The 24769-nt window shown below is 40.9% G+C and overlaps 1 protein-coding gene across 1 annotated transcript in view; it reads left to right on the forward strand.

Moving 5' to 3' along the window:
* The first annotated feature begins 4024 nt into the window (after positions 1 to 4024).
* The window catches only part of LOC110985043 (zinc finger protein 704-like), a 37982-nt gene continuing 17237 nt past the window's right edge, over positions 4025 to 24769 (forward strand). Inside the window, exons 1-5 of the mRNA XM_022245752.2 lie at positions 4025 to 4500; positions 5757 to 5944; positions 15558 to 15667; positions 19683 to 19826; positions 22522 to 22676. Of these exons, the coding sequence (XP_022101444.1) occupies positions 4207 to 4500; positions 5757 to 5944; positions 15558 to 15667; positions 19683 to 19826; positions 22522 to 22676 (891 nt within the window). The 5' untranslated portion in view covers positions 4025 to 4206. The remainder of the gene's footprint in view (positions 4501 to 5756; positions 5945 to 15557; positions 15668 to 19682; positions 19827 to 22521; positions 22677 to 24769) is intronic.

A 24769-nucleotide genomic window follows, 5' to 3' on the forward strand; every position in this document is an offset into this window, starting at 1 on the left:
TTTCTCGAGATTTATCTTTTTTTCAAATTTAAAGGAGCAAGGGGATTTCAGTACTCTTGTTTTAAAAATAATGATGCTAGTTGAAATAGTTGCCAAATCTTGTAAATTTAAACCTCATTTTCCATCTTAAAAAATTCTCATTTTAAATCTGCTCTTACTTACACCACCCTTCCAGTGACCTTGGACGCCAGTAATTATTATGGGACATTGTCTGTGGAAAGAGGTGGGAAAAACCTAGAAGTTACCACCGATTGTCACGTGTTTCTGTATTAAATACAATCGAATGGCCCTATATCCTCACACTGAGTGGATTTCAGACCGGGACTGAAGTGTAACCCCATACTGTCTTGCCGTATAATGTAATCGGTAGGAGGATCGTTATTGCGTGCATTGACTTTAATATTGCACAGTATTAGCTTTAACTTTACAGAGAGGGAGCCAGACTTGCTTTTTCATGGGGGGGGGCAATTTGGGAATTTTTGTGTGTTACCCTTTACGCCTGTGGCATTTCTGACGGGTGAGGCTAAATTAGGAGCTATTCACAGGAACTTGAAGGAAAACTAAAATGTCCCCCACCTCCCCCCACAATTGACTTTTACTTTCTGAAAACCCACATCTTTGACACAGTAGTACATCCCAGTCCTATGGCGTATCTGGGGGGGGCTGTAAGTATCATGAGCTTATTCTGGGGTTAAAATCAGATGTGAACCCTCCCCCCAGGCTGAGCCACATTGGCGACGGCCGGCTAGTGATTAACTGAGTTGCACTTTTCAAATGCTTACTCGTTTTTTTCGGGCATTTTGTTTGACCACGGTAGGAAAACGAGCTGTTGGGTCGGCCAGAAAAGAAGTGGTAAATTTCCGTAAGTAGGGTAAAATGACGACCAACTCTGGTTATGGCAAGAACATACCGCTGAGAGCTGTCCAGTGGGATCTCAATGATCGTTTACTTAAATAAGGAAATGGGTGCGTGTGCTACGTGCGTTACGTTTGGCGCAACGCATCATCCCTATAACTGGGGGAATCGTGGTTGCATTGGGAGCCCAACTTAGGCTACACAGTCAATTCGAATCACTGGTTGCTTTTTGAGCGTACGCATGTTTGAAAAAACTCTGGAATCATGATGTACCAGACTGCGGTTAGAGCTGAGGTCAAGCGCATCTTCGAATCGTGTGTTTCTGCAGACAGAAGCCGTAGTTCAAACTGGTTCTCGGAAGTTTCGGGAACCACGCAGTGCTGAAGAAATAATATATTCACCTGTTCTTGGATATCTTCACCACCAATGTACTCAAATCTTGCCCTATCAGCGTGTTTTATTAAAAAAAAAACAGGCCATTTTGATATAACATTAGTAAGTAATCGTTTAACAAATCAATTTATGTTCAACCCAGCGAAAAATCTAGTCTCGATAATTTCTTGGTTAACCGGTAACCATACATTAATACTGGTGTAGTGTCATTACCATTACCATAAGGGGGCGCTCTATACATTTGTGAACTTGATCGTGCCTGGACCAACCACAGCCCTAACATACCTAAGTACAGTACATCAGCTTGTCAAACATGTAGGCATTCATAGTGTACACGTACAAGATATCACGGTACATGAAACTTGGTCATAATAATGCACGTACATGAAGCGGGGCTTGTGCTGTTGTTTAAGTGATAAATGACTTCTTTTAAATGAACAAGTTAAGAAAGGTGTCCCAGTTTATAAAAAAGCGTTCACCCACTTCGACCTTACGGAGTCCTCCCGTCATGGCCTGGGCCATGGTTTTACCCGGGCATTAAGGGTCCAGACACCCAAACGAAAAAAACAAATCCACGTCACGAATACTGCCACCAGTACCACTTGCCACAACACTGTCGCGTTGCTTTTAGTAGAACGGATTTTTCCTGCAATCTCTACCCAACGTGGGCCCCTTCCCCCTTGTATAAACGTAATGCCGGCCGGTATACGCGGTGTGCGGCGCTTGTGCATGTGGACAAGATCAGGCGTTGATTGTGTGTTGGCACACGGCCAGCGGATCACGTGGTTTCTTTATTTACCGCCGTTCTGCCTTCTGCGCGCGCCCCCTCCTCATTCCTGCATGAGTAATGATTTTCGCAGAAATCTTCGAGGGGTGGCCCTAATCGAATCAAGACGAAGCCGCATTTCTTGGGGCCTGGAGTGTGTGCTATACTGGACTACAAGTAAAGCCGTGGCAACCCCTACATTTGCTAGAAACATCTGTCTGAGATACCAGGGTATTTTGTTCCCAACAAATATCTCGATATCGAGCCTTTTCGACGGTAGCAAAATAAGTTAACCCCTGGCAAAATTTTCAATTTAAACCATACGTCGAACAATTTATTCCTTATTTTGTTTGGTTTGTTACCACTTCAGTAAATAAACCTAGCAAAAATTTCTTCACTGCCCAGAGCATATCAAAAGGTCTTACATTTGAAAAATGCAGCGATTTTTCCACTGAAGACGAACCCGAGAAGCAAAAGCCGTCATAAAATCATTCTTATTCCATAGAGAATGGAAGTATTTCGATAAATTGTAGCCCTGAACCATTTACACCCACTTTAAACCTGTATTTACGGGAAAAAATAAATCGAGGGTCTTCCATAAAGTGTATGTCTGCAAAATACAGTTTACGTGGAAATTTCTCCAAGACGTATTCCACGTGTGTGCGACCTTGATGAGTCCTTCGGGGGATTTTTTCAAAATAATGCGATACTGGTACCATTCATATTAACAAAGTATAGTTTCCTTTTGTCAGCTAAGTACAGTGCCTCTGTCAGATTCTCATATTTCTCATGTCTCCTTGTTGTTTATCAGTATGAAGGTACAGATCACTTATCTAATCGACGGTGACGAATTGTGAATACCTGTTCGATTTTTGAGAACTAAAAGCAAGCAGTACCATATTTCTCGTATGCCAGTGAAGCATTGTGTTCTGGCACTGTCTTGATTGTGTCTGGGATATAGCGGGCATTGTCCTCGTTTGGTTGTGCGCGCGTGGCCTACGTGCAGTCTGCGAGGGCGCACACTGGTTTGGTGCACCGCGTGGCAGACAGATTTCTCTGGGGTCTGTCGTGTCCTTGGCACCGCGTGGTTGTGGGTGGCAGCCCGCTATGATGATGCTTTGTAACTGGTGGTGAAATCACTTCCCCCGCAACGAGCCTCTTTTGCAAGCTTTCCTATGAAACATTTCAAAGTTCAATTTCGCTGTAACTTTCGGAAGTTGCCCCAGTTTTAAATGATTTACATGAGTTTGTGTTGTGTCTTCTCACCTAAATTTTGAACTATTTACAAAGTTTGTTGTTATTAACTACTGTATGACCATTTTGAGGATTCGTGGCAATCCCTCAAACTTTTCTTTTGGGTAAAACAGTTTCCGGTGCTTGAATTTTCCAACATGTTGGACAAAGGCTGGCTCAAGGAAGCTGTTGACAGCTATTTTGCCCGTACTAGTTGTAGCTGAACCGACCCACTTTCGCAGTTTCCTTCTTTAATCAAAACATGTTTTCGTCCTACATAATTGTACTTGTCAGCATCTCTTTCATTGCTTAGCCTATGACCCACTTGCCCTAGTTTTGTTTCTAAGACTGTGCTCTAAGCTGCCTTTTCTTTGCAGTTTGATCAATGGGTCCCTGACAAATCTTTTTTCAGGGTAAAGCTGTTTAATTATGTAACTCTTCGTGAGCAGCGCAGACTGGAATACACATTTCCTTGAACTATTGACGCTTTCCCAGCGGCCGATTGCAGTTAGTGTCAAGAAACTATCCAACGAATTTGGAGTAAACACCGGTACACTGGCCTTGCTTTGCGGTTGTGCGCATGAGCGCACTTCATATGAATGGCCTGGGTCTCCAGTCATCCGCACAATGGAAATATGCAAATATATGACCTCATTAGCATTCGCCAATGGTTGTAGAGGGTGTTTCTTGTTGGCCAATGGCAAGGCGTGTTTGGTGACCGCGATATCGGAAAGCCGGCTAAGCACCGCCCATACGTGAAATAAAAATCATAACAAATCTACCGGCGTGCTACTTACCGGGCCATTTCACAGCTTCAAACTTCAAGTTGCGGTCGGGCCTATGATATCGGAATGCGAGAACCTTTCGATTGAAGAAAACCACAATACTTGACGCAACAAGCCACCGGTTTTAACTATATCGAGAATTAGTCAAGCTCAAATTTAGACAGAGCAGTAAACATGTACGGTTCGAAGCGCCTAGCAAAGAGAAGCATTGTTGGCACCCGCGTTTGTGCTCCGTGGCCGGATGGTATCTACTACCCTGGCATCATCCGAAATGTAGAAAATCAGACCTACTACACCATATGCTTCGACGATGGTTACATCAAGGTGTACAGGGAGGCCGATATTGTCGGACAAGGGTTCCGAGGGGTCTGTAGCATCCACCTGAAATTCGGCCAGAAGGTGTATATCACCAACAATGGACGAGAGATGGTCGGCCACGTGCAGAAACACAAGAAGCCAACCAACGAGGTGTGTATCAGTCGCATTTCTAATTCACCACACGTATACAATTCCGTTTCAAATTGGATTGCCATAGCAATTAATTTAACCCCAGAGAGGATACAGACCTTTCTCTAGTATGATAAAACTGATCTATTGCTCATTATGAACCAGGATAACTGGTGTATTTTCCAGAATTTTCGATTTCATTGCTGGAATGAGCATTGTCAACGGTTTGGTCACTTCTATTTGTGCACAAGTGGACGTTTTCCTATAAATTATTTTTGAATGAGAAATTATGACGAAAAGGAATGACTAATGTTACATAGAAGCAAGTGCAACTAGACAATACTTAATTGGTTTTATTGATTTGATTTTTACACTAAATGTGTTAGCTCTGTCTGTGTTTCCGCAGGTTGTTGGAAACTCTATTGATACATGCACTGTACATTTTACCAAGACTAGCCTAAAAAAGAACTTTGGTAGTTGAATACACCTAGGGAACAGCGTTTTTATACACAGTATTTTTCCATGATCAACATATACCGCTTGTCACGCTGGATGTAAAACAGGCAGACGGAAGGAAAATTACAGAAATCAAAGTTGCTTCCATTCGTGCCATTGGGGATTGAGCCGCTACCCGTCATGTCTGTTAAGCCCAGGCCTTGAAAGATAAAACTTGCTTTCGAGAGGCTTTAGGTGATGATTGAGAGAACCAGCCCCCCCCCCCTTTTCGCGAAGTGAGCTGGCATAGTTATTTGCCGTTTGGGTTAACTAGTCCACCTTGAATGCCCCGTGGCCTTGGGAGTGCGCGGAAGTGATATACATAAACATGGCACGTGATACTTATAAACCCGAGTCGATCACAAAAAGCCCCCTCTCTTGTCGCACGCCTTGCAGTTCATCGCTAATCTAACCATGGAGGATGGTAAGATTAGCCCATGACCTAACAATGTACATACAGGAAGCTGTGTACCGACTCGCATTCATGACTGCATTTACCACATAACCTAATTAAATCGACCGGTCTGAGAAGGCTTGCAATGAAATGCATTCTGTTGACATTTCTATTATCATGTAAATCTTAAGGGATATTACAGTATTCTTTAGCATTATAGTAAAGTTAAGAAAATAAAAGATTTGAATGTCAGTTTTGTTAAGTATCTATAATTGCATTATTTTATTTAAATTTTCCAAGCTCCTGGTCCCCCGTCTCGTCGAAACGTTTATGTGGTATTTTGAAAGTTCCTGATGATAAATTATATTGAAAATTTTTAAAATTTCAGGTTTTCATCAAAATTGCGGACAGCTCAGAGACCATGATCCAGCGAAAATTGGACGAAGTCCGCCTAATGGAAAGCCGCAAGTCACCACGGCTGGCTGACCACGAAACCAACTATCTGAAGCTGGCCGACATGAGCCCGACTTCGGACGCAAAGAAGAGGAACGTTTCCAGCAGTATCGACGTGCCCAGGTGAGTGAACTTCCTAAGCTTGGTAAATCTGCCCACTGATAGGAGTTCTGGGGGTTTATTCATACACCAACAGCTTTCAGAGGCGCCTTGTTATTTTACATGGAATTCTAGCAGTACTAGACGTGTATTGTTAATATGGGTCGACTGAGCATTTTTTGGAAACGAGAAATCTTTCTTGCAACCTTGGTTGCTTGGGGGACTTTTCATCATGTACATGTACATTACATCAGGGACCAGCCATTTATGGTCAGCCACGCCACACATGGTTCTGGGAAACCTATCTGTGTTTTTGCCTCATGGCCGTTCCATTCACGAAGAGGTCCGTGGGTCTATGTGAACCCCCCCCCTTAACATCTCATCCAATAAGCCTGATAGTGTCCACATTTACATTCATCCTTGACCCGTCAGACCTGCGATTTTGAAAGAAACAAACAATACCCGCATCACGTGCTTTAAAGTTTTAGGTTCCATTTATAGTGTACCTCCGGTGTGTGGTGGACGTTCGCAGGGATTTTCCTGCGGTTTCACAACGTCAATTATTGACAGATGGAAAATGAATTTGTAAATGAGAAATGCTCCCTGTTGCCAGAAAGACCTTTTTATGTTTCCAAAGACCTCAAATTGTTGCCTGGGATATTGTTTATAGCTTTTATTCAATTCATATAAAAGCGTGTATTCCTGCTGTAGATTAAAACCCTAACCCCCAAGGGTGTACGTAAAATCGTATAGAAATAGGAGGATTTGGGACTGTTAAGGTTAAGTATGCATACCTACCGTGTTGGCTGATTGTTTTCAAGCTTGCAACAAAAACGGTTGGATTAATAATAACGTTATCGATCGTGACTACGTGTGCTGATATAGACTTTCCTGAATGGATGTACATGTATTTGTTAGAAGAATTTGACAGGAACCTCGGACTTTGTCCTAGTCGTTCTAGAAAAAAAGTGGAGACTTCTGCAAAATTTGGGTCAGGTCTGTACGTCATTTGTTGACATAATTCGATAAACAGATCGTTCGAGTATTTCTCGAACGTCGGCCTGTTGCCAGACATCAGCAGTTGTTTACTGTTGATTGTTTGCGCGAGCGTTGTATTTATGTTTGTCATTTGTCCGAGCATAGGCTTTAGGTCCTCACGTTTTGTCGCGGCATTATGTAAATAAAGCCCCCCCCCACTCTAAGGGGCACACCAAATCTAAGCTCGTACATGCCCATTTCATTTTTTAAAGATGGTTTCATCGCGACGGAACAGAGATCTTTTCTTATTTAAATTTGGATTGGATCTTCCGGTTGAACTTGATATAAAGTTTCGACAAGAAATCAGAAATTCCCCAAACCTGTATCGTCTGTGAAGGCGCGCATTCTTAAATCAACGTGGAGGGGAATTCACCTTGTTGATGTCATGTCTGCGTTGAGTTGCGCAACACGGGAAGTGTACTTTGTTGTGGTGGGCGTTACCGGAATCATGTGATCGTTTGTCTCTTCGTATCTCTCTGGTAGATACCCGTGCAACCTTGAGAAATCGAAGTATTACGTTACTGGGGAAATGTTCTGAAGTAGTTTATCCTTATACAAATAGCTGTCGGAGCTAAATACTACCAATTTGTATTAATTTTGAAACTATATTCTGCGGTAATGTTTTCGTCGCAAAATTGATTGATTTTGCACCAGAAATTAGGATTGCCCAATTTGTTTTTAAGAGAAAATCACTTGAAAAGAATGTCTTGAGACTGTGGCCTGCAAAGATACCAAACATACATGAATGCACATCAGTCTCATTTTGCGGTCTTGGTTGAATTCTGAGAAAGATTTATAGAATCTTCTGCGTTTTGCTCGAAGTTCACAGAAGGCTATATCCAAGGTTACGACACATAGTACGGACCCTTCTTGATGTGATAATAGATGTGTACATGTGTTAACACGTGACATTTGTGCAAGAACATAAGACTGTCAACAGTTGCTGCAGGGTACCATCGATGGTTTGCGCGTCCAGTGCAACCTTGTCTTCAGGTCATGGCCACAAATAATGACAAACGAGATCAAGAAATCGATTAAGAGATTAATACGTTGAGAGCTTTCCAATGCCGTTTTATGTCTGGCAACGAGAAGTGTGCACTAAAGATTATCTGGGGATGGGTTTGATTACAGAAGATTGCCACCAAGGTAATTAGCCCTAGTCTTCTCAAAACTAAAAGTAAAAACACAAAGGCAAATACTGGGGTACATGTGGTCAATATTTATATTGGACAGGTTGGAAACGCAGAAATTTAACCTGTAAAGTGTAAATCGTCACGACTTGTTGAGGTCACTGTAGGCTTTCAATAATACAGCTTCACTGCTGTGTTTTTAATGCACGGTTCGTTAATGCAAATGCATGTAATGTGGAAAAGCTGTACATGTACTTCTGATCGTTAATTGATCAGGCACTGTGTCTCCTGAGGCTGAATCACAGACCTTGATTGTGACTTCCCAAGTTTAACATTTAAGAGAAATAAATAGCTTTCTCAGTTGGTTAATTTGCAAATCTTTCTGTGAATACCCCGTTCATTCCATTAAAAAAATAAAGTCACACAAGCTTGGCACCGTTGTCTTGGATATCCTCCACAGAACGGAAATACACAAATTCCATTTCCAGTTAATTATAGTTACCACATTAAAATCAACAGTTAAGGTTCAACCTACGAGTTAGTCTTTAACCAGTATGTTTCAACTTCAAACTTGAACATTACATGATATTAAAGTGTGCTTGAAAAAGTCTGTCACTTCCCCACTCGGGGGATTCACATGGGCATACACATGTACATCAGGCAGTCTCGTTCATGTTCAGCTCTCTGACTTCTTGGGTGCTATTTTTGGTACTTCGACCCATACCACCTGTTTTCCAAATGGCTTAGCGCAGGGTTCACGCCAGCAATGACATACCGCGGAGCATTCCTAGGACTTCCCGCGTGTAGCTATAGCCGTGCCCGTAGAGCCCAATTTCTGTTTCAGTTAACCTTTCGATGTCAATTTACAAGCCCGCATGCCCCGACCTCGGATTGCGAACAAGCTTAAGCGCATGCCCAAACGAGTGGAACAAAGGAGAATTAATATCTTCACATGCAAATTTTTAAGCCGGGCATGTTTGTACATGCCCAGACGTGAATTGCTGGGCACGTTTTCGGTAGATTCTATTATAATGGGGCCCAACCCACTCCACAAGTTAATAATTTAACCAGGTTATGATGTTCGTATAATATTTTTGTAAACTGCTTGAGATGGAAGTCTTGAAACAGTTTGACCACTTTTGAAATCATGATAATTCCCTGTTTTACAGTCCATGAACTTGAACAAGCATAGTACAAGCCTACAGTTTTGTGAAAAATCCAGGTGTACTCATGGCGTGTTATAAGTTTATCGTTTGCTTTATGGTCCTATCAATATAGAAACGGCACGCGTTCCGATGGACACTAAAAATGTCGCATATGAAATGCATAACTATTTGTACGTGTGCTGACGTAGCCTTACTTCTTTTATTCTAAGAGGAAAAATGGCGCGATGTCTGTAATTTGTACCCGTATTTTTCCGTTGTTACCACGAACTCACTGGGAAATCACCTGAATGACAAACGCAAAAGAAATACAGTGTTTCGCAATCACCCTGCATGTTTGTTGACAGCATCTGCGAATCGTGCCAACCCCGGAAATTCCACTTGCCGGAAGAAATTAAAAAAAAAATACCCTGGATGCCGTTCACGGATGAGCTCATCCATTGACGTTTTGGTACAGTCCTTATTAAAATTCGGTCATCCACGTGCAGAAATGGTACGTCCCTCATTATTTTGTCCAGTAGAAACGCGTATTTTGTGCGGGTTCGCGTGTCTTGATTATAACTGTGCGCTGGCCATTGGACCGTGACTTGATAAATGAAACTCGAAGAACGAATTCGCCTTGATTTTTTTCAACGTTTTTGTATCAGAAAAGGGAACAAAAATGCCCATTATTTCACGGGCATGGGTGGGTTGAATTGAAGTTCCATATTACAACTATATCAACATTCATTTCGATGGGGATTTGATACCGCACAAAATAGTTTCACATGGAAACATGCTCACAGTCAGAGTTTACTAGAACTGCCTATCAACTCCGTCGTACAATATGAAGGTTAGCTCAAGGAGCTGCTGTTTTGAAATTAGAATTTAGGCCACATTTCCACCCGACCAGACGACCCCAAACAAGAGACAGACATAAATTGGTAGGCCTGTAGGTCTGATTCAGCATCTCCTGATTTCAGGAAGCGTTAGTGGTTATCGCTGAATTACGTGTTTACTTTGTAGTTTTTGGTTCTCCATTCAGTTTTTATCTCAAAACGATTGCTACCGTTGTACTCATGATTTGCGTTTGCTAGATGGTCCAACACTTATCCCTTTTTAAAATTTCTGTTATGAATACTTTCATTCATTATTTGAAAAGCCCCTTCAACCGGAAAGAAACAAAGAGCGTGAAAAGCTTAAAACCTATGTCGACTGGTTCAAAGATATTGTTTTTTCTCAATCGCGCGGATCGAGCAATAATTGATGCAGCTTGATTTTTAAAGGGAAATACAATCAAGCAAAATAATGTACACATTAATTTTTTTCTTCATTGCTGAAAAAGTGCAACAGCCATTATTCCTGCAAAAAAAAGGTTTCTTTTTATCCCCTCATCAATATTCATCTATTTCATTTCATACTCCATGCCTGAATGAAAGGTCCAAGAGTGAGACTTGCATGACTTGCGGACTGTTCCTTTAACGCTCTGAAGCATTGTATGGTAATGAGCTACACACGCGGGTCGCTTTTGCCGGGCGTGTTGTACATGTACATATTGTATCTGGTGTTATGTACATGTACATGTACAGTACAGTACATATACTGTACATGTACATGTACATGCCGTTTGCTATACGCGGGCACACTGCCAAGTAAGGCGTTGCCGGGCCGTTTCCATGACAAGCAGGGATCAACCATTATTTTGCGCCGGCCGGTGAAAATGGTCAACTGAAACACTCTGAAAAAAGCAGTATTTTGCAGAGTGAGTTCTATCAAGAGGTTGTTGATTTGGGTCAAATCCAGTATTTTCTTTAAGATTTTATATCGTTGTTTTTTGTATATTTACATTGCGCCTTAAAACGATGTTTAGATCAAGATTCAAAAGTACTGGATTTGCAGGAATATGGAATGTATTGACCCATGATTTATAAAGTACGCGCCTAAACGTAAGTGCCACATGGCAACGAAACTAATGGTTCCTTTGAAAGTAAACAGAAATTGTCATTTACAAGATGGTTACAAGAACTATTTTCTTAATGATGTGTTGCTGATTGAACTGTTTAACCCTATGACACTCGCCTGCATCTTTCAAAATTAGCCAGGAGGTTTAGGAAGATTTGCACCAAAAAAAAAAAGAGATGAACCCAGCAACGCGACTTGACAACCCCTTCCTGAGAGTTGACGTCACAGCGTGTGTGATTGGGTTCAGCGCAGCCCGTGGAAGGGGCGGGGGCGTGTCGTTGAATGTCCGCAAAAGTTGTCTGTAGAGTTATGCTTCAGGGCACTGATATCCTGGCCGAGAAAAAGGGCTTTTAACCAACCCGCATCCGCAGTGCATTGCCCATCCTTGGAAGAAATTTCACCTCATAAGAGGCCGCATATTCTGCTCCGAGTGACAGAAAAAGAGAGACTGACTATCATCAGGGCACAATGGATACGAAACTTCAAAGGAAATGGGTCAACGACCAGCCACGATCAGCTCACTACAATTTTCCACTTCCAGTCATGTGAAACACCACGTTTTATAATTTCGAAAGAGGTGAATGACTGAACGCAATGAGCATCTATATGGAATATGCTGGTTGCAAATTACCAATATCAGTGTTGTTTCTGCCTCCACAGGAATTCATTAATCATTAATGGGTGATAATATGTTCGAAAGATCGGTTGCATATATTGCGAACTGCACGTACGCTATGCAGTGAACACAAACAACAGTGGGAACCTGTCAAGTGTTCTGTTCCTCCGAGAATTTCGAAAATCGCAAGCCCAAACCTGGGGTCGGGAATTTGTCGATCGGATCACACCATAGAGCCAGGAACGTCACATTCACACCAAGTGGTCCGATGAGGCGACTTTGAGTTTGACCTGCTGCCTGTGTTGTAGATTTTGTTTGGACATGTCCCTGAAAAGAAGAAAAAGTGTGGACATAAAGGATTTTGAAAGTCGTGGTCATTGCCATGACTTACCTACTTCGCTAGAATAGAAAAAAATTATAAGCCAGATGTGATACAAAAGAAACTTTAATAAGGAATTTTTCTTCCAGTTTGGAAAATTTTGAAACAGACAAAGAAGACAATGGGTCGTATGAATAAAAACTAGCAAATGCTATGAAGTTCAAGAAAACAGCAAAAGCATTTACTGAGAAGTCAAACCATTAAGAATAAGCAATTGTTTGAATTTGTAGGAATAAAATGTTTCTTGTACTATTCTCCATTTACTGGTATAGCAAATGCTTTATGCTGGAGGCTGACTGCACAGCTGAATGATTTTGGACAAAAGGGCTTCCCTTGTCTGCACGTACAGACGCACCTCGTCTGCACACCCACCCGCACACAATGCAACACGGTGCTGTATCTCGAGACCTCCGCAAGGCTTTTAGAAAAGCACGATAGCAGTAATTTTCATCGCAAAAACCTTGATGAAGAAAATTGATCTGCTTCTCTCAAATCGGTACAACTGCCTGCATCTGCTTTCCTGAGATTCCCTCTGAAAGGCATACAGCTTTTCCTTTCGAATGACATTCGTGAACGCTGCCATTTTGAACATTAACTAAATGCTCTAAATACTCCAATTCTGTAGAAATTACTATTTTTATTCATACAAAATGAAGAAACTGCTTATTGTCAAGCACAAGCTTAAAGAGTAAAAAGTAAATACTTTTACTTGTTAGCAATTGCACTAAAGTAAAAGCATTTGCTTCATTATTATTCATACAAACGCGAGTAAATGCTTCAAAAATGATAGTAAGAGCAAATGCTACTTTCTATTCATACGACCCACCAAGAATATTACCTTGTGAGTTGTAATTAAACCTATACTCCAAAACCCAATATCTAATAGGTTCGTAGCAAAAATATGCTGCAAGAAGACACTCGTGGTTAATACAGGATACATAATTGCTGATTGTTTTAATAGAATCAGATGAAGATGAGCTGGGAAGTTGGCGTTAACGTGAGGGGGGAATGTCCTCATTGTATAAACTCTCAGCACGTTCACACAGAGCGTTGACCTTCGATGTGACAGATCCAGCGTCGCATTCGAAGCGATTCTTGGAAATGCTTTTCGAGGAAATAGTAGTGTTGATACGGAACGTGTTATCGTTGTGAGTGGCCGGAGCTGAAAGGACTTTCAACCCTCCTATGAGGACAAATAAGTAAAGCATATGCTCGCGGGGAATCAAGTTCATTGACTTGCTTTTTAATCATGAAAGATTAATGAAACATGAATATTCATGCATTAATAGTTTATAGCTTGAGTTCTTTTTTCCCTCGCATGATCCGTAAATATACTTTTGCAGCCATTCATAAAGGTCAATGTGCAGTTTAGTTGTCCCAAATATCAAGTATTCACAAAACTCTTGTACATGGCTACATTTTACAATTTACAATTCACTCATTTTAAAGTGCGACATTTTCCAACCCCCCCCCCAGTCGTGTCAGTGATCTGTTTTAGTGGTCACGCAAGCACTTTGTAAATTGCCAACAGCGGTTGATGGTTAATGAAAATAGCCAGGCGCTAAAAGTTCTAGCAGTAATGACAGGGTCCTTAACATCTTTTCTCATTTCGATACAGAACCCAACCCGAAGATAATGACATTACCATGGAAATGAGTGACTCTTGAAATGGCCGGTATAATAAACACCGTTCAAGCGATGCGTATTAGCCGAGTAACCAGATCGTGATGGTGGACCAGAACTACCTGACCAGCGGTGGTCACTTTAATTTTCAAACCTCTAGGGTACTAAAATGGTCAATTATTTCCTCTCAGTGAGCCAAGCAATTCTGCCTCATGGTCACTTGGGATGTTCACTTCCCTTTTATTCTCGAACCGTTCTTTGTTATAGAAGAAAACTGAACAATCTTGCTTGCCACCTCGTGTAAATATTGCATGTAAATATTGCGCAGGGGCAGTTACACGACCAAATAACGACATTGTATGTGTATCTAGCTCACCAACTACCGTAATTTTTTTCCTGAGTGATGTTCATTAGAACAGACTTGGGGCAGAAAATGCAAACAAGATGAGGTCAGGGCCGTTATGGATTTATTGGACCACTGTCCTGGGAGTTTGACCACTGACCTACACTGTCCGGACAGATCAACTTGGCAAATTGACCGGCCAGATGGACGTGCAAACGAACAATAAACTGACAAGTAGTTGCCGAGGATAAAATCTGCCTGTGAAAAATCTACTGGAGGTGTAATTTGTCAGATCCCTGTCACCCAGTTGAGCTGACCCAAGGGTCAAAATCTAAATGGTTCATTTTGTGGCTGTAGTGAAGGAATGAATGGTCTTCTGCAAAACTAGCTTATCTGGGTTTGATTTCTTTATCTCTCTGTAACCACTTGACAAGGTTTTTTTTATTGACTTCTTGTGATTTTTGGGTTGTTCAATCGAGTCGGGAGTTCATGGAATTTTCAAAATGATATGAGATAAGGTAACTTACGGAACAGATTTTTCGTAAATTTTTATAAGAATGTTGACATGACATTTTCAGAACACTCTCTTCTCCAGTTTGTTTTGCCGATTGGTTTGTGCCTTTTGAAACTGTGAGTTTTATTATTACTTGGGAGTGGGTTCCACTTGACTTCTCTGTATCATCTGATGTTTAGACGCCGATCACCGTGATGAATTACTGCATGCCGTATGAGCTGTGTAGCACGTGTTCATCAAGTGGTTAAATGGAAAGTTCAACCACATACCATGCCTTGGTCACATTGGCCTACAGTTGCATCATCTCATATCCTGTGCAGTTCCCAACCAGCATTCGTGTCTAACCATCAAATAGACATGATGCAAGCCCTGATGAGACTTGCCCCATAAAAGATGAGAAAATTACGGCCATATTGTCCCTTCTAAACATCAGTCGTAATACACTGCTCTGCTGCCCCATAAGTGTAGAGACTAGAGTGTAGACTTTTAGAATAGCTCCGGTTTCTCGGTCATCATCTGTGATTGAAATTCTCCCCCATTTCTGAGCTCCATTTTTCCATTAAAGGTTCCACTCAATTCTTTGGTCTGTGTTGTGGTCTTGGGGTGAGTAACACATCGGATTCAACAAAAGAGCTTTCTCATATTGCTCAGAATTTTTGAGTTTTTTCCATTTAAATAGTATTAGCATATACATGTCCCATACCTTGAAGTCACTATCCCAAGCCTGGGCTGTATGATGTGTTCCATTTCATGATATTGCCAATATTCTCTGACTAGCAAAGGCTAGCAAGTGTTAATGTTACTAACTCCTTTCCTTTTGTCACGTTAGACATCAAGTGACTGGGGTCTTTTGTTGAAAGGTTTTTTCTTTTTTCTTGTCGCCTTTTCAGTGCCAAATCGTTTAAGATTGAAGAAGAACCTTTGATGGATGATGTTATGGCAGCTATGGTGCTGACGAGCCTGTCTGGCAGTCCACGGACCAAACTCGACAGCAGCTCAGGTAATGAAAATATATATTTTATCAGGATGTGTTTAATTGGTTTGGCAGGAAAGAATACGTGCATCTCTACAACTTCCACCAGCTAGTGGTTTGACACACTTCCCATTGGCAATATTGTTTCCAGCTGCAGTCTAGAAATTCAGATGTGGCCTTAGGTATGACAAAAAAAATTGACTGGACTTGGATTTAAACCTGAAGACAACCAATGAAGACTCTGGTCTGTATCTGAGCATTGTGCATTCAAATTCTGTGGTATGGCTTGAGTTCCCAGCCTATCCTGTAGTCCGTTGGCCAACTGATTTGTATTTGATCTGTAGCACATCCCATGGTTTTTTTCTCATCACTGAAGTCCTCCATTATGAAGCCTCATTTGAAAGTCTTAAGGTCAGTTCTTTCACCACCACCCCCACCCCACTCAATAAACATACCAGGAGCTGTCAACATTGTTTTGACATGGGCAGTGCTGTGGGTTTTGTCAATAGTTACTCTCAAGGTTACGATGCCTCCTACTTTCTCAATCCCTAAAATTGGGCCGGCAGACATCAGATCAAGCCATACAGCGAGGACTCAAACCATGGCTTGCATTTGTATCACTCTCAGTGATTAAGTCCTGTTGCTGAGGATCCATTCAACTCTGCCATTTTAGCATGTCTAATATTAGTAACAGAAAGAAAAATCCAATTCGCATTTAAACTTGAATACACCTGTCACAGACAATTAGTGGCAGGCCACAGCTTAGTAGCATCTTTTGTAGAGTGAGATTTCAACTGGAACAGAGTATTCTAAAGTTACTATGACACCATTTCTGTGCAACACATTAGTGTTGTTTTTCTTCTTTCAAGGGAATGTTTGTTTTTTTTCCCCTTGGATCATGGCAAACTGTAGCTCAAGGTTGCAAAATGAAGTGTTTGACATGGTAATTTCTCTATTCCTGTGAGCTGGATAGAGAGAAATGTTTAAAATCAGATGTTCTCCCACCGCTGATCTGAGTTTAAGTTTGTTTCGTGGCAGCAAGCTGAGCTAGAGATATGAAGCTCTGAAAATGAGGGAGTAGCTCTCAACTGTTTACTGGAAGCAGAGGCTAGATCTATCAAATTAAGCCATACAGTCTACACATTATGTACGTTATCTGTGGCCACATGGTTGTCTGTAGTTTTCTTGTACATGTACATGTACAAGTGCATGATGTACAGGACAGCATGTTGTTTGTGTGTGCATGGAGTCATAACTCCACATCTGCAACCTACAGATTATGACTGAAGTTTGAACACAATTGGCTGAGAGGGGACGCTGAAAGCCGGCCGGCTAATTTACATAGTGATGTCAAGGACACGATTAACATTGTTGACAGAGCTCTGAGGTCAGTAGCACTTGCCTAACCCCTCCGGAAAAACAAGAGCACTTTAAACAGGGTGAAGAGCTGTGAGCCTTCAACAGCAATAAAATCGATTTAGCAAGGAATTATGAGGAAAGGGGGGAAGGGACTGGACTGTGGTGAGCTGCTAACCAAACAACTTGGAATTGATAACAGTTGACAAGGTCCAAAATGGTGTATGCTCATGAACCCCTCCCCATTTCAAACACTTTAATTGTTCAACATGGTTTAATTAAGCATGAAGTAAACCTTCAGTGGATTGAACAGGTTTTAAGTTTCAAAGGTGTGCTTTTATTCTCTCGTTTTATGTGTACTTTCCCTATTGTGGAAATGATTCTGGTCCTGGATGTGAATTTTCATTACGGAAAATTCAGTTATGGACCTACTTACATATGCTTGTTAAAAGCATACTTGTGCTTTCCCTTAGGCTGAATTACACTCCTTTGTTATCTTTGACTAGGTGTTCTGTTGTCCCTTTGCACTAGTAAACTTGAAGCAGGAGATCTCAAAATAACCTGTGCATTTTACAGTCTGGAACTTGGAAGAGTGCCAAGAAATGTAACATAAACAGATCTAAATGCAACACAGACAAACAATGGTCCGGAAATAAACCTGGAGTGTATGTAATGGTGTCTTGGTTTGGTGATTTTGCACAATTGTGACTAAATCCTGGGTCTTTTTTAGAAGGCTTACAAATGCTGTCTGAATCACCATGGACAATGTGGCCGCCAAGGTGCAGTGTTTTTGTAGTGGCTTGATCTCATTGATTACTTCTGCCGGTTTTCCAAAGTATTGATTTTAGCATTAAGCTTATGTTGAGAAGTTGCAAATCTGGATGTCTGATTCCTTGAATTGTGGGCCTATGTTTGTTGGGCACTAGTGAGAATACCCTTGTTAGGAGAGTCAATCCTGTTGCCCTCTGAAAAAAATTCTGTTCTCAAAAAATCTGCATTTTTACTTTCAGTTTGATTTATTTTACTCCTAGTCCATTGGTTTGTGCAAGAAAATTCAGGCTTTTTCTAAACATGAATAAAAGTTTTATTTAATACAAACAAAACTAAGGTAATGTTTTCTTTTAGTACAAAACCAATCTGCTTATGATTCATGGGCACTTGCCCTTCCATGTTGCTGTTTTATGTAAGTGTAAATTTTCTTATTACTTTCCAGAATCCACACAAGAATTTGAGCAATTCAATTGCAGTACAAATATTTCAGAAAATTCTGGAAATGCAGTTGAGTTAATTTACACAGTCCCTTCTTTGTAAACAACAACGGAGTACCGTGGTTTGCAGAAGCCAGTATGGTTAATCATTGTGCACAATCACCTGACTTACTATGAATAATTAAATTTCCCTTAACGAACTTCTTCAGAAGTATTACTAGTTGGAGATGAATGGGAAAGAATTCTTGGACAGATGAAAGAGTAAGCTTATGGATTTGTGGCCATGAATAGTCTATGAATGATACCTCTGAAGTACTGTACACCTGTGAAGATAATAACCAGGGCAGGTGAACACAAACACACCAAGGAAAGATTATCAGTTAATTCTGACACTGATGAAGTGATTGCAGATTTTCTGAAATCCTATAAAGGGTTGCCGGTAATAGCCAGTGTTTGTTCGACACTTGTGTGAAAAGTTACCTACGTGGTTGTAGCTCTATGGTCTAACTTGGCTGAGGTTCAAGTTGAGGGGGCGGCTTTTATTAAGTTGCTAGTCGTGAAGGGCAAGATTTTCTGCCTTGCAGGTTGATGGCATTGTTGGTCATGAACAAAAGTCACAAATAAGAAAGATTTTCCATACTGCTTTGCTAACCACTGAAGGACTGAAACATTCTGAAGGAAAAGTTTTGTAGAGCCGCTGTGTTGTTTTATAATTCCTGTTTTATGTTGGCGTTACTGTAGGCCTAAGTGAAATTTTTATGCTAGTCTATTTTTGATTCTCCCAAATACCAAGTAGTGTCAACCACTTAAAAACCTCAGTGTGGTGATTACAGGCCGAGAGGTGCAATGAAGATGTAGACATTATAGAACTTTAAACAAAAGTATAAATATAGGTTGTTGTTATGGCGATCTGCCATGCTAGTACATCAAATATTTTCTTACACTTTAATCAGACAAGACACCAATCATTGCCGGAGACACAGGCAAAGGTCAGAGGGAGGCACGTGCTGTGTCAAAAAGGCTGTTACTAAAGCGAATGACTAGAGAGTTGGATGGATAAATTCATCAAGGTTTGGGTCCGCCACATTGCCAAAATTTGGCAGCTGTAATGGACTAGTATTCAACAAAGGGAATTGAACCAAATTGGAAGAGAAAAAAGTATGGAAGATGTAGATTGAAATGCAAATTATGGCGACAATGTGCTCACTGTCATTTTAAGAGTGTTCAAAGCTTGATCAAGAAGGGATCAAGAGGCTGAAATCAGTTATTTCCCCCAATATAAATGCTTCATGAAAGAGGCTCTCATCCCAGTTTTTAATATATGCATGTTTCAGATACCTTCCTACATGTATGGCTTGTTTTCCCAGGAAGTTAAATGGCAACCTGAGAAGTCGTGGAGTTAACTGGTAGCGTACACAAAGTTACTTCAAGATCTTTAAAACTTCTTGATTTCTTTCCTTTTCTCTTTTATGTCACAGTACCATACAGTCCCATTAGTCCGATCGGGGGTGCCACATGCGATTTATCCACAGGTACAGCATCTTCATACAGCCCATCAAGCAGCGGTCATTTTAGCTGGGATTTCCATTCAAGGGGGACACCCTCCCCAACTTCTTCGAACAGTAAGTGCTTCTCCAATCCCATGCTTCCTGACATCCTGTATACAATATGCCAGGATTTCAATTCATTTTTTAAAAAGTAGCATATTTACAGGAAAGTCTTTGTTTGGCTTTTATGGAGTAATCCCCTGTTAAGGACGATGCTTGAGATAGGCAGTGATCTCAGTTGACTTCCATCACTTTAAGAGTTTCAAATTTATTGAATTGTTATGCTGTGGCTCCTCCAAAACCATTTTTTTTCATCAATGAATCGCAGCCATTAATAGTTCTTGTCACCTTCATTTTCAATGAAGTCATTCTTGCTTACAACCCGGAAAAGTCATCATCCAAATGCAGACAGGTGGAGCCTTGATCTTTTGTAACAGGAAATGAGCTTGTGTCATTTTCAGCAGATTGTGGAAGGAGTGGCTGGAGAGTTGGGATACTCCTTTAAAGAGAGGTTTCTATATAAAACTCCCCCTGTTTGGAAAGTTGGAGTGTTGTTTACATCAAAAGGAAACTCTGAAAAAACCTGACTTCCGGTTGGCACCTAGATCTTGCATTACGCACGGACTGAATTATGATTCCGGATATAAGTCACTTTAATGCGGGAGAAAATGAGAGAAAAAATCAAGGGTCTTAGTGGATGGAGGAAGGAGATAGAGAGTTTCCTCTTAAGATTCCTTTGGCCCAGTTCCAGGTAGGGGGGGGTTGAAAAAGAACGTCAAGCGGGAGAACTTTCCAGATTTTGAATCAGATTGATGAGGTCACGGTTGTCAGGGAGACGAGTTCCCACAACAAGGCAATGGGAAGCCTAGGGGAAACTGCCGCTCATGGCATTTGTGCTGTTCCATTGGATAAGTCTATCCCTGTCTTTAGGCATGAGTCATGAAGACTGTGTAGTTTGGAAATGAAAAGTGGCATTTGTGAGGAGAAAATATTCTTAAAGGCTAGGATTTAATTATGTTGATTAGTCTTGAGGGGGATTTCAAGGTGTTGGGATAATTGAGATGAAAAATTAAGTTTCTTGGAATTATACAAAGAGATATATTTTCATTTTCATTTGTTTTGATCAGGTATTTAGCAAAGAAACAGTTAAATGTGGGGAACTATTATCTTGTTTTGGAGGGGTGGGGCTTTGGGGGGTTTATGGGGCGTGACTGATGTTTCAAAATATACATATAAAGCTGCCAAATGTTCATGACATGAAACAACGGTAATTAAGAATATCTTGCTATTGCAATACTTCCAGTTGATGGATGAAGGGGATGTGAACAACTCTTGCTAACAATTGGCAAAAGCAATGTTTTGTAGGGACAGAATCCCAACACTGAGTCTGAAATTGAAGCTAATCTGAGCCGATCACTATACACTGGAGGGTCAAAGGTGACATTGCTTCTTGGGTACTGACTCTCTGGTGAATGGAAGCTTTAGCTCAGTGTTAAAAAAGTTATGTTACTTGTCTCTCAAGTGTGCAAAACGTCATTTTTTAGAATTCTCTATCTGAATGAAACAGAAGACTTGTGGTTAATGGAGGTGACAAAACAAAGTGCTCACTTTAAAATCACTTTCGTGATACAAGTCAAACAAGGTTCAAAATAATAGTGGTATATGTGATGACAACTTATTTAAAGAACTCGTATTCGTAATGTTCAGGAACTTGTGATGACCATTCTTTGTAAAACACTAATTGCCCATTACATCAGTTTTTCACAAATCCCAACGAAACAAAGCAATAGGCTTTGCCTAAATGAATAGCTGTGATGAAAGTCTGTTTTTGTATACTTTTTAAAATCTGTCTTTGCATAACTCACTCTTTATTCTTGCTCTGAACACAACATCAGCTGACCATCCCAACCATTTCTTTTATGAAAGTAACAACCTACGATATAGTTTGTGAGCCACAAAAGTTTGGTAACAATCTAAAATTTACGACTTGACCAGGACTGGAAACCTGTCAGAGAGAAAAAATAGCTCTGTTGCCTTTGGGCCTGATAAATTTACTTTCACTGAGGTCAGAGGTGGAAGCCAGCCCGTTTTTTTCTTCCAGTGTAGTAGTTTGAACGCATTCAATAACAAGTCCCCAGGCACCGTAGATACTAAAGATTTGGAGCAAGCTTTGAGGCCAATTTCAGGGAGGGAATTGTTAGAGAAATTGGAGTGGTCTTGAATTTAAAGCTGAGCTGTGCTTTTGGGGGAGTGGTGGTTTTGTGAGTTGCTGTTTTAGTTACTTGTGGTACATGTGGGTTTTAGTTACAGTGTTATGGGAATAAATATGGTTCTGAGAACTTACAAAAGGAGGAAAAACTGGAAAACATATTTAATCTTTTTCATAGTTTTGTTATTAAACATTTAAAGAATTGTTCTAATATTTAAGGGCATAGGTGGAGTTGAAAGCTTTGGTTAAACCTATTTAGTTCAAAAATTGCTTCAAAGTCAAGTGGCTGTGACATGTTTGCTTGGAAAAGACATGTACACAATGTACGTGCATTTTGCCTTGTTGTATAGGTTTTAATTTCCGTTCTGAATACCATTTGAGTTGTTATTTTGGTGATGTTGAAATCTTGTCTCAACATGTCATAACATGTTTTCAGAACAATCCATTGGCATGAAGTGAATCAAGTAACCACATTACCAATGCTAGAAAAACAAATGGAATTGTTTACATGACAGCCTGGCCTTGGAGAAATTTATGATTAAACATCTTATCTTGTTGCAGGCGATGTGGAGTGCAACGTAACGGTGTTCTCGTATCCCGAGATCGGTTCAACCAACGGCGTCAACTTTGACCAGCTCTCTGTTGATGAAGGGATCGACATGAGTGAGGTTGGGGCGCTGTGCACCATTGACGACATCCCTGCCAAGAAATTAAAGGTAACAGGCTGCATCATATGGTGTTTAATTTGTATTTCATATCTTTCATTGGTAGTGCCTGATACAGTTTCAGAGCAGAGTTTCCGACTTCTTGCAGAGCTCTTTTGTTGAAGGCATCTGACACTATCCTTTAAGAACTGGCATATTACACCGTCATGTAATTATCCTACCCTGTACACCTGTAAATGTTGTTGCAAAGTGCTGCAGTAACCTTGAAACTCAAAACCAACTGCTGTCATGATCATGTGTGATGTGGTGCGATGATGGTCAATCTCTTTTTAGTTGTGGTTTGGTGAAATCAGATATTGAGTGCAATAACCACACCACTCAAGGAAATCAAGATAAAGCATACATCTACATTGAACCTGCTACCCTTAGGACAAGCAGTAATACCAGTCTTTGGAGAAGAAAGATGCCATAGTTTGTATCCTATCTAGGTCATCTCTTCCCGAAGAGTGCAATTGCGAAGGGGGGGTCACCTTTTTTAGGTTTATCTAGCATAATGAATAACAGATGATGTGATTTCCCCTTAAATGACATATGATTAGTCTACCAGTATCAAGGTACCTTTCACCTTCACATCTGGGAAAGGTCTTCTTAAGTTGTCCACTTTCACTTTCAAATTGTCCTTACCCCTGCTCAGCTGTCTGACTTCTGATAGAAATTTACCACAGAATATGTGAAAGTACATGTACTAGTAGCACAAAAATATGCACCTCCCCAATTCCATGGTGGATTGCTTTCCCCCCCTTGCACTTGTTTTGGAATTCACAGCTGATTTTGTACATAACCACCAGTGATGTTTTAGAGCCCAGTGTTATGACAGACAGCGGTTAGCTTACACACTTGTGGTTTAAAGCCACAGGTTTTCAAATCTCCCATGTCTTCCCACACACCACTTAACTTTGTTAATCTGGTCAAACCTGCTAGGGTCATTCAACTCCCAGTGATTCGCCCGAGATCACCAGGGATGACCTCATTTCAACAACCACTGCCTCCACTTGTTTTGCAAGTTTTTTTATTACCCCGATGGAAACCTGCAATTGCACTGTACAAGCCAAACCCACCATGTTGTCTTGGATCCTGCTGGTGCCTCGATATCAAGGTCCTCCCTGGCCCGCCCAGCTTCTACAGTTGGCCCAGAGCCAGTTTCTGAGACCCTTCCCTCCCCCAATCACGACCTGTGTTAGAAGCAACAGGCGCCCCTAAGAGTTGTTTTGTTTCCTGATGACCTCATAAAATGGCACAAAGGTTTTTTTCACTGAGCGTACATGGGCAGAAAATGTTTTTTCATAAACTGAACCTCCATTAAAACAGGGCTTGTGCTCAGAGGTTGCATTTTGGTGAACGTAGGTAGCCGTAGAAGACATGAACCCAGAAGTTAGGAACAGTTGTGGAGGATAATTTTTTTTTTGACATGTGGTTTTTGAATTTCCAGCCATTCTAACAGGTTTTTAATGAATGGTTTGGCAAGGACAGGGTAAAAAAAATTACATTTTAAAAAATGAAAAATTGCCCTGAAGGTTGTGAGTGGCATTCTCATGTTACATGGTAAGGCTGAGAATGCTTGGTGTGAGTCTGGTATCTGCCTCTATCTAATTATGTTACCGTCAATCATCCCAATGCCAGGATCTGTGTTACTTCATACTCTGCTGAAAGACAGAATATGGGTAAATGTGGGTCATGTGGAGTCATGTGGTGCGTCATGATGACCAGGGGTTATGTTGCATCATTTGCAGGTGGGGGGGGGAATTGCAAAAGTCTGCTAGTCAGGTGGATAAGGCATGGTGATGAAAAGCAAAATACGTTGGGGGTGTGGTTTGAACTGTGATGGTGGGGGGCATTAAAGAAATACTGAATACAAGAAAACAAGAAGAACCCAGTTCTACCTGTTAATCCAGTATGAATTGAACCATACAGGTATTTCTGATCCAATTAAGGAATTTCTTGTGGTAGCTGAATCCATCGACCACTGATATGATTTTGTCAGTATCAAATTATCATTCTCATCTTCCAGCCAATCGAACTTTCTTCTGCATGTGGGAGGAATGACTTTGAGTTTGATTCAGGGAAATGGCAATAGAGCCTGAAAG

Source organism: Acanthaster planci, linkage group LG02, assembly GCF_054643075.1.
Source record: "Acanthaster planci isolate LZ-2023a linkage group LG02, COTS_SCS, whole genome shotgun sequence".
In the NCBI taxonomy this organism is placed as follows: Eukaryota; Metazoa; Echinodermata; class Asteroidea; order Valvatida; family Acanthasteridae; genus Acanthaster; species Acanthaster planci.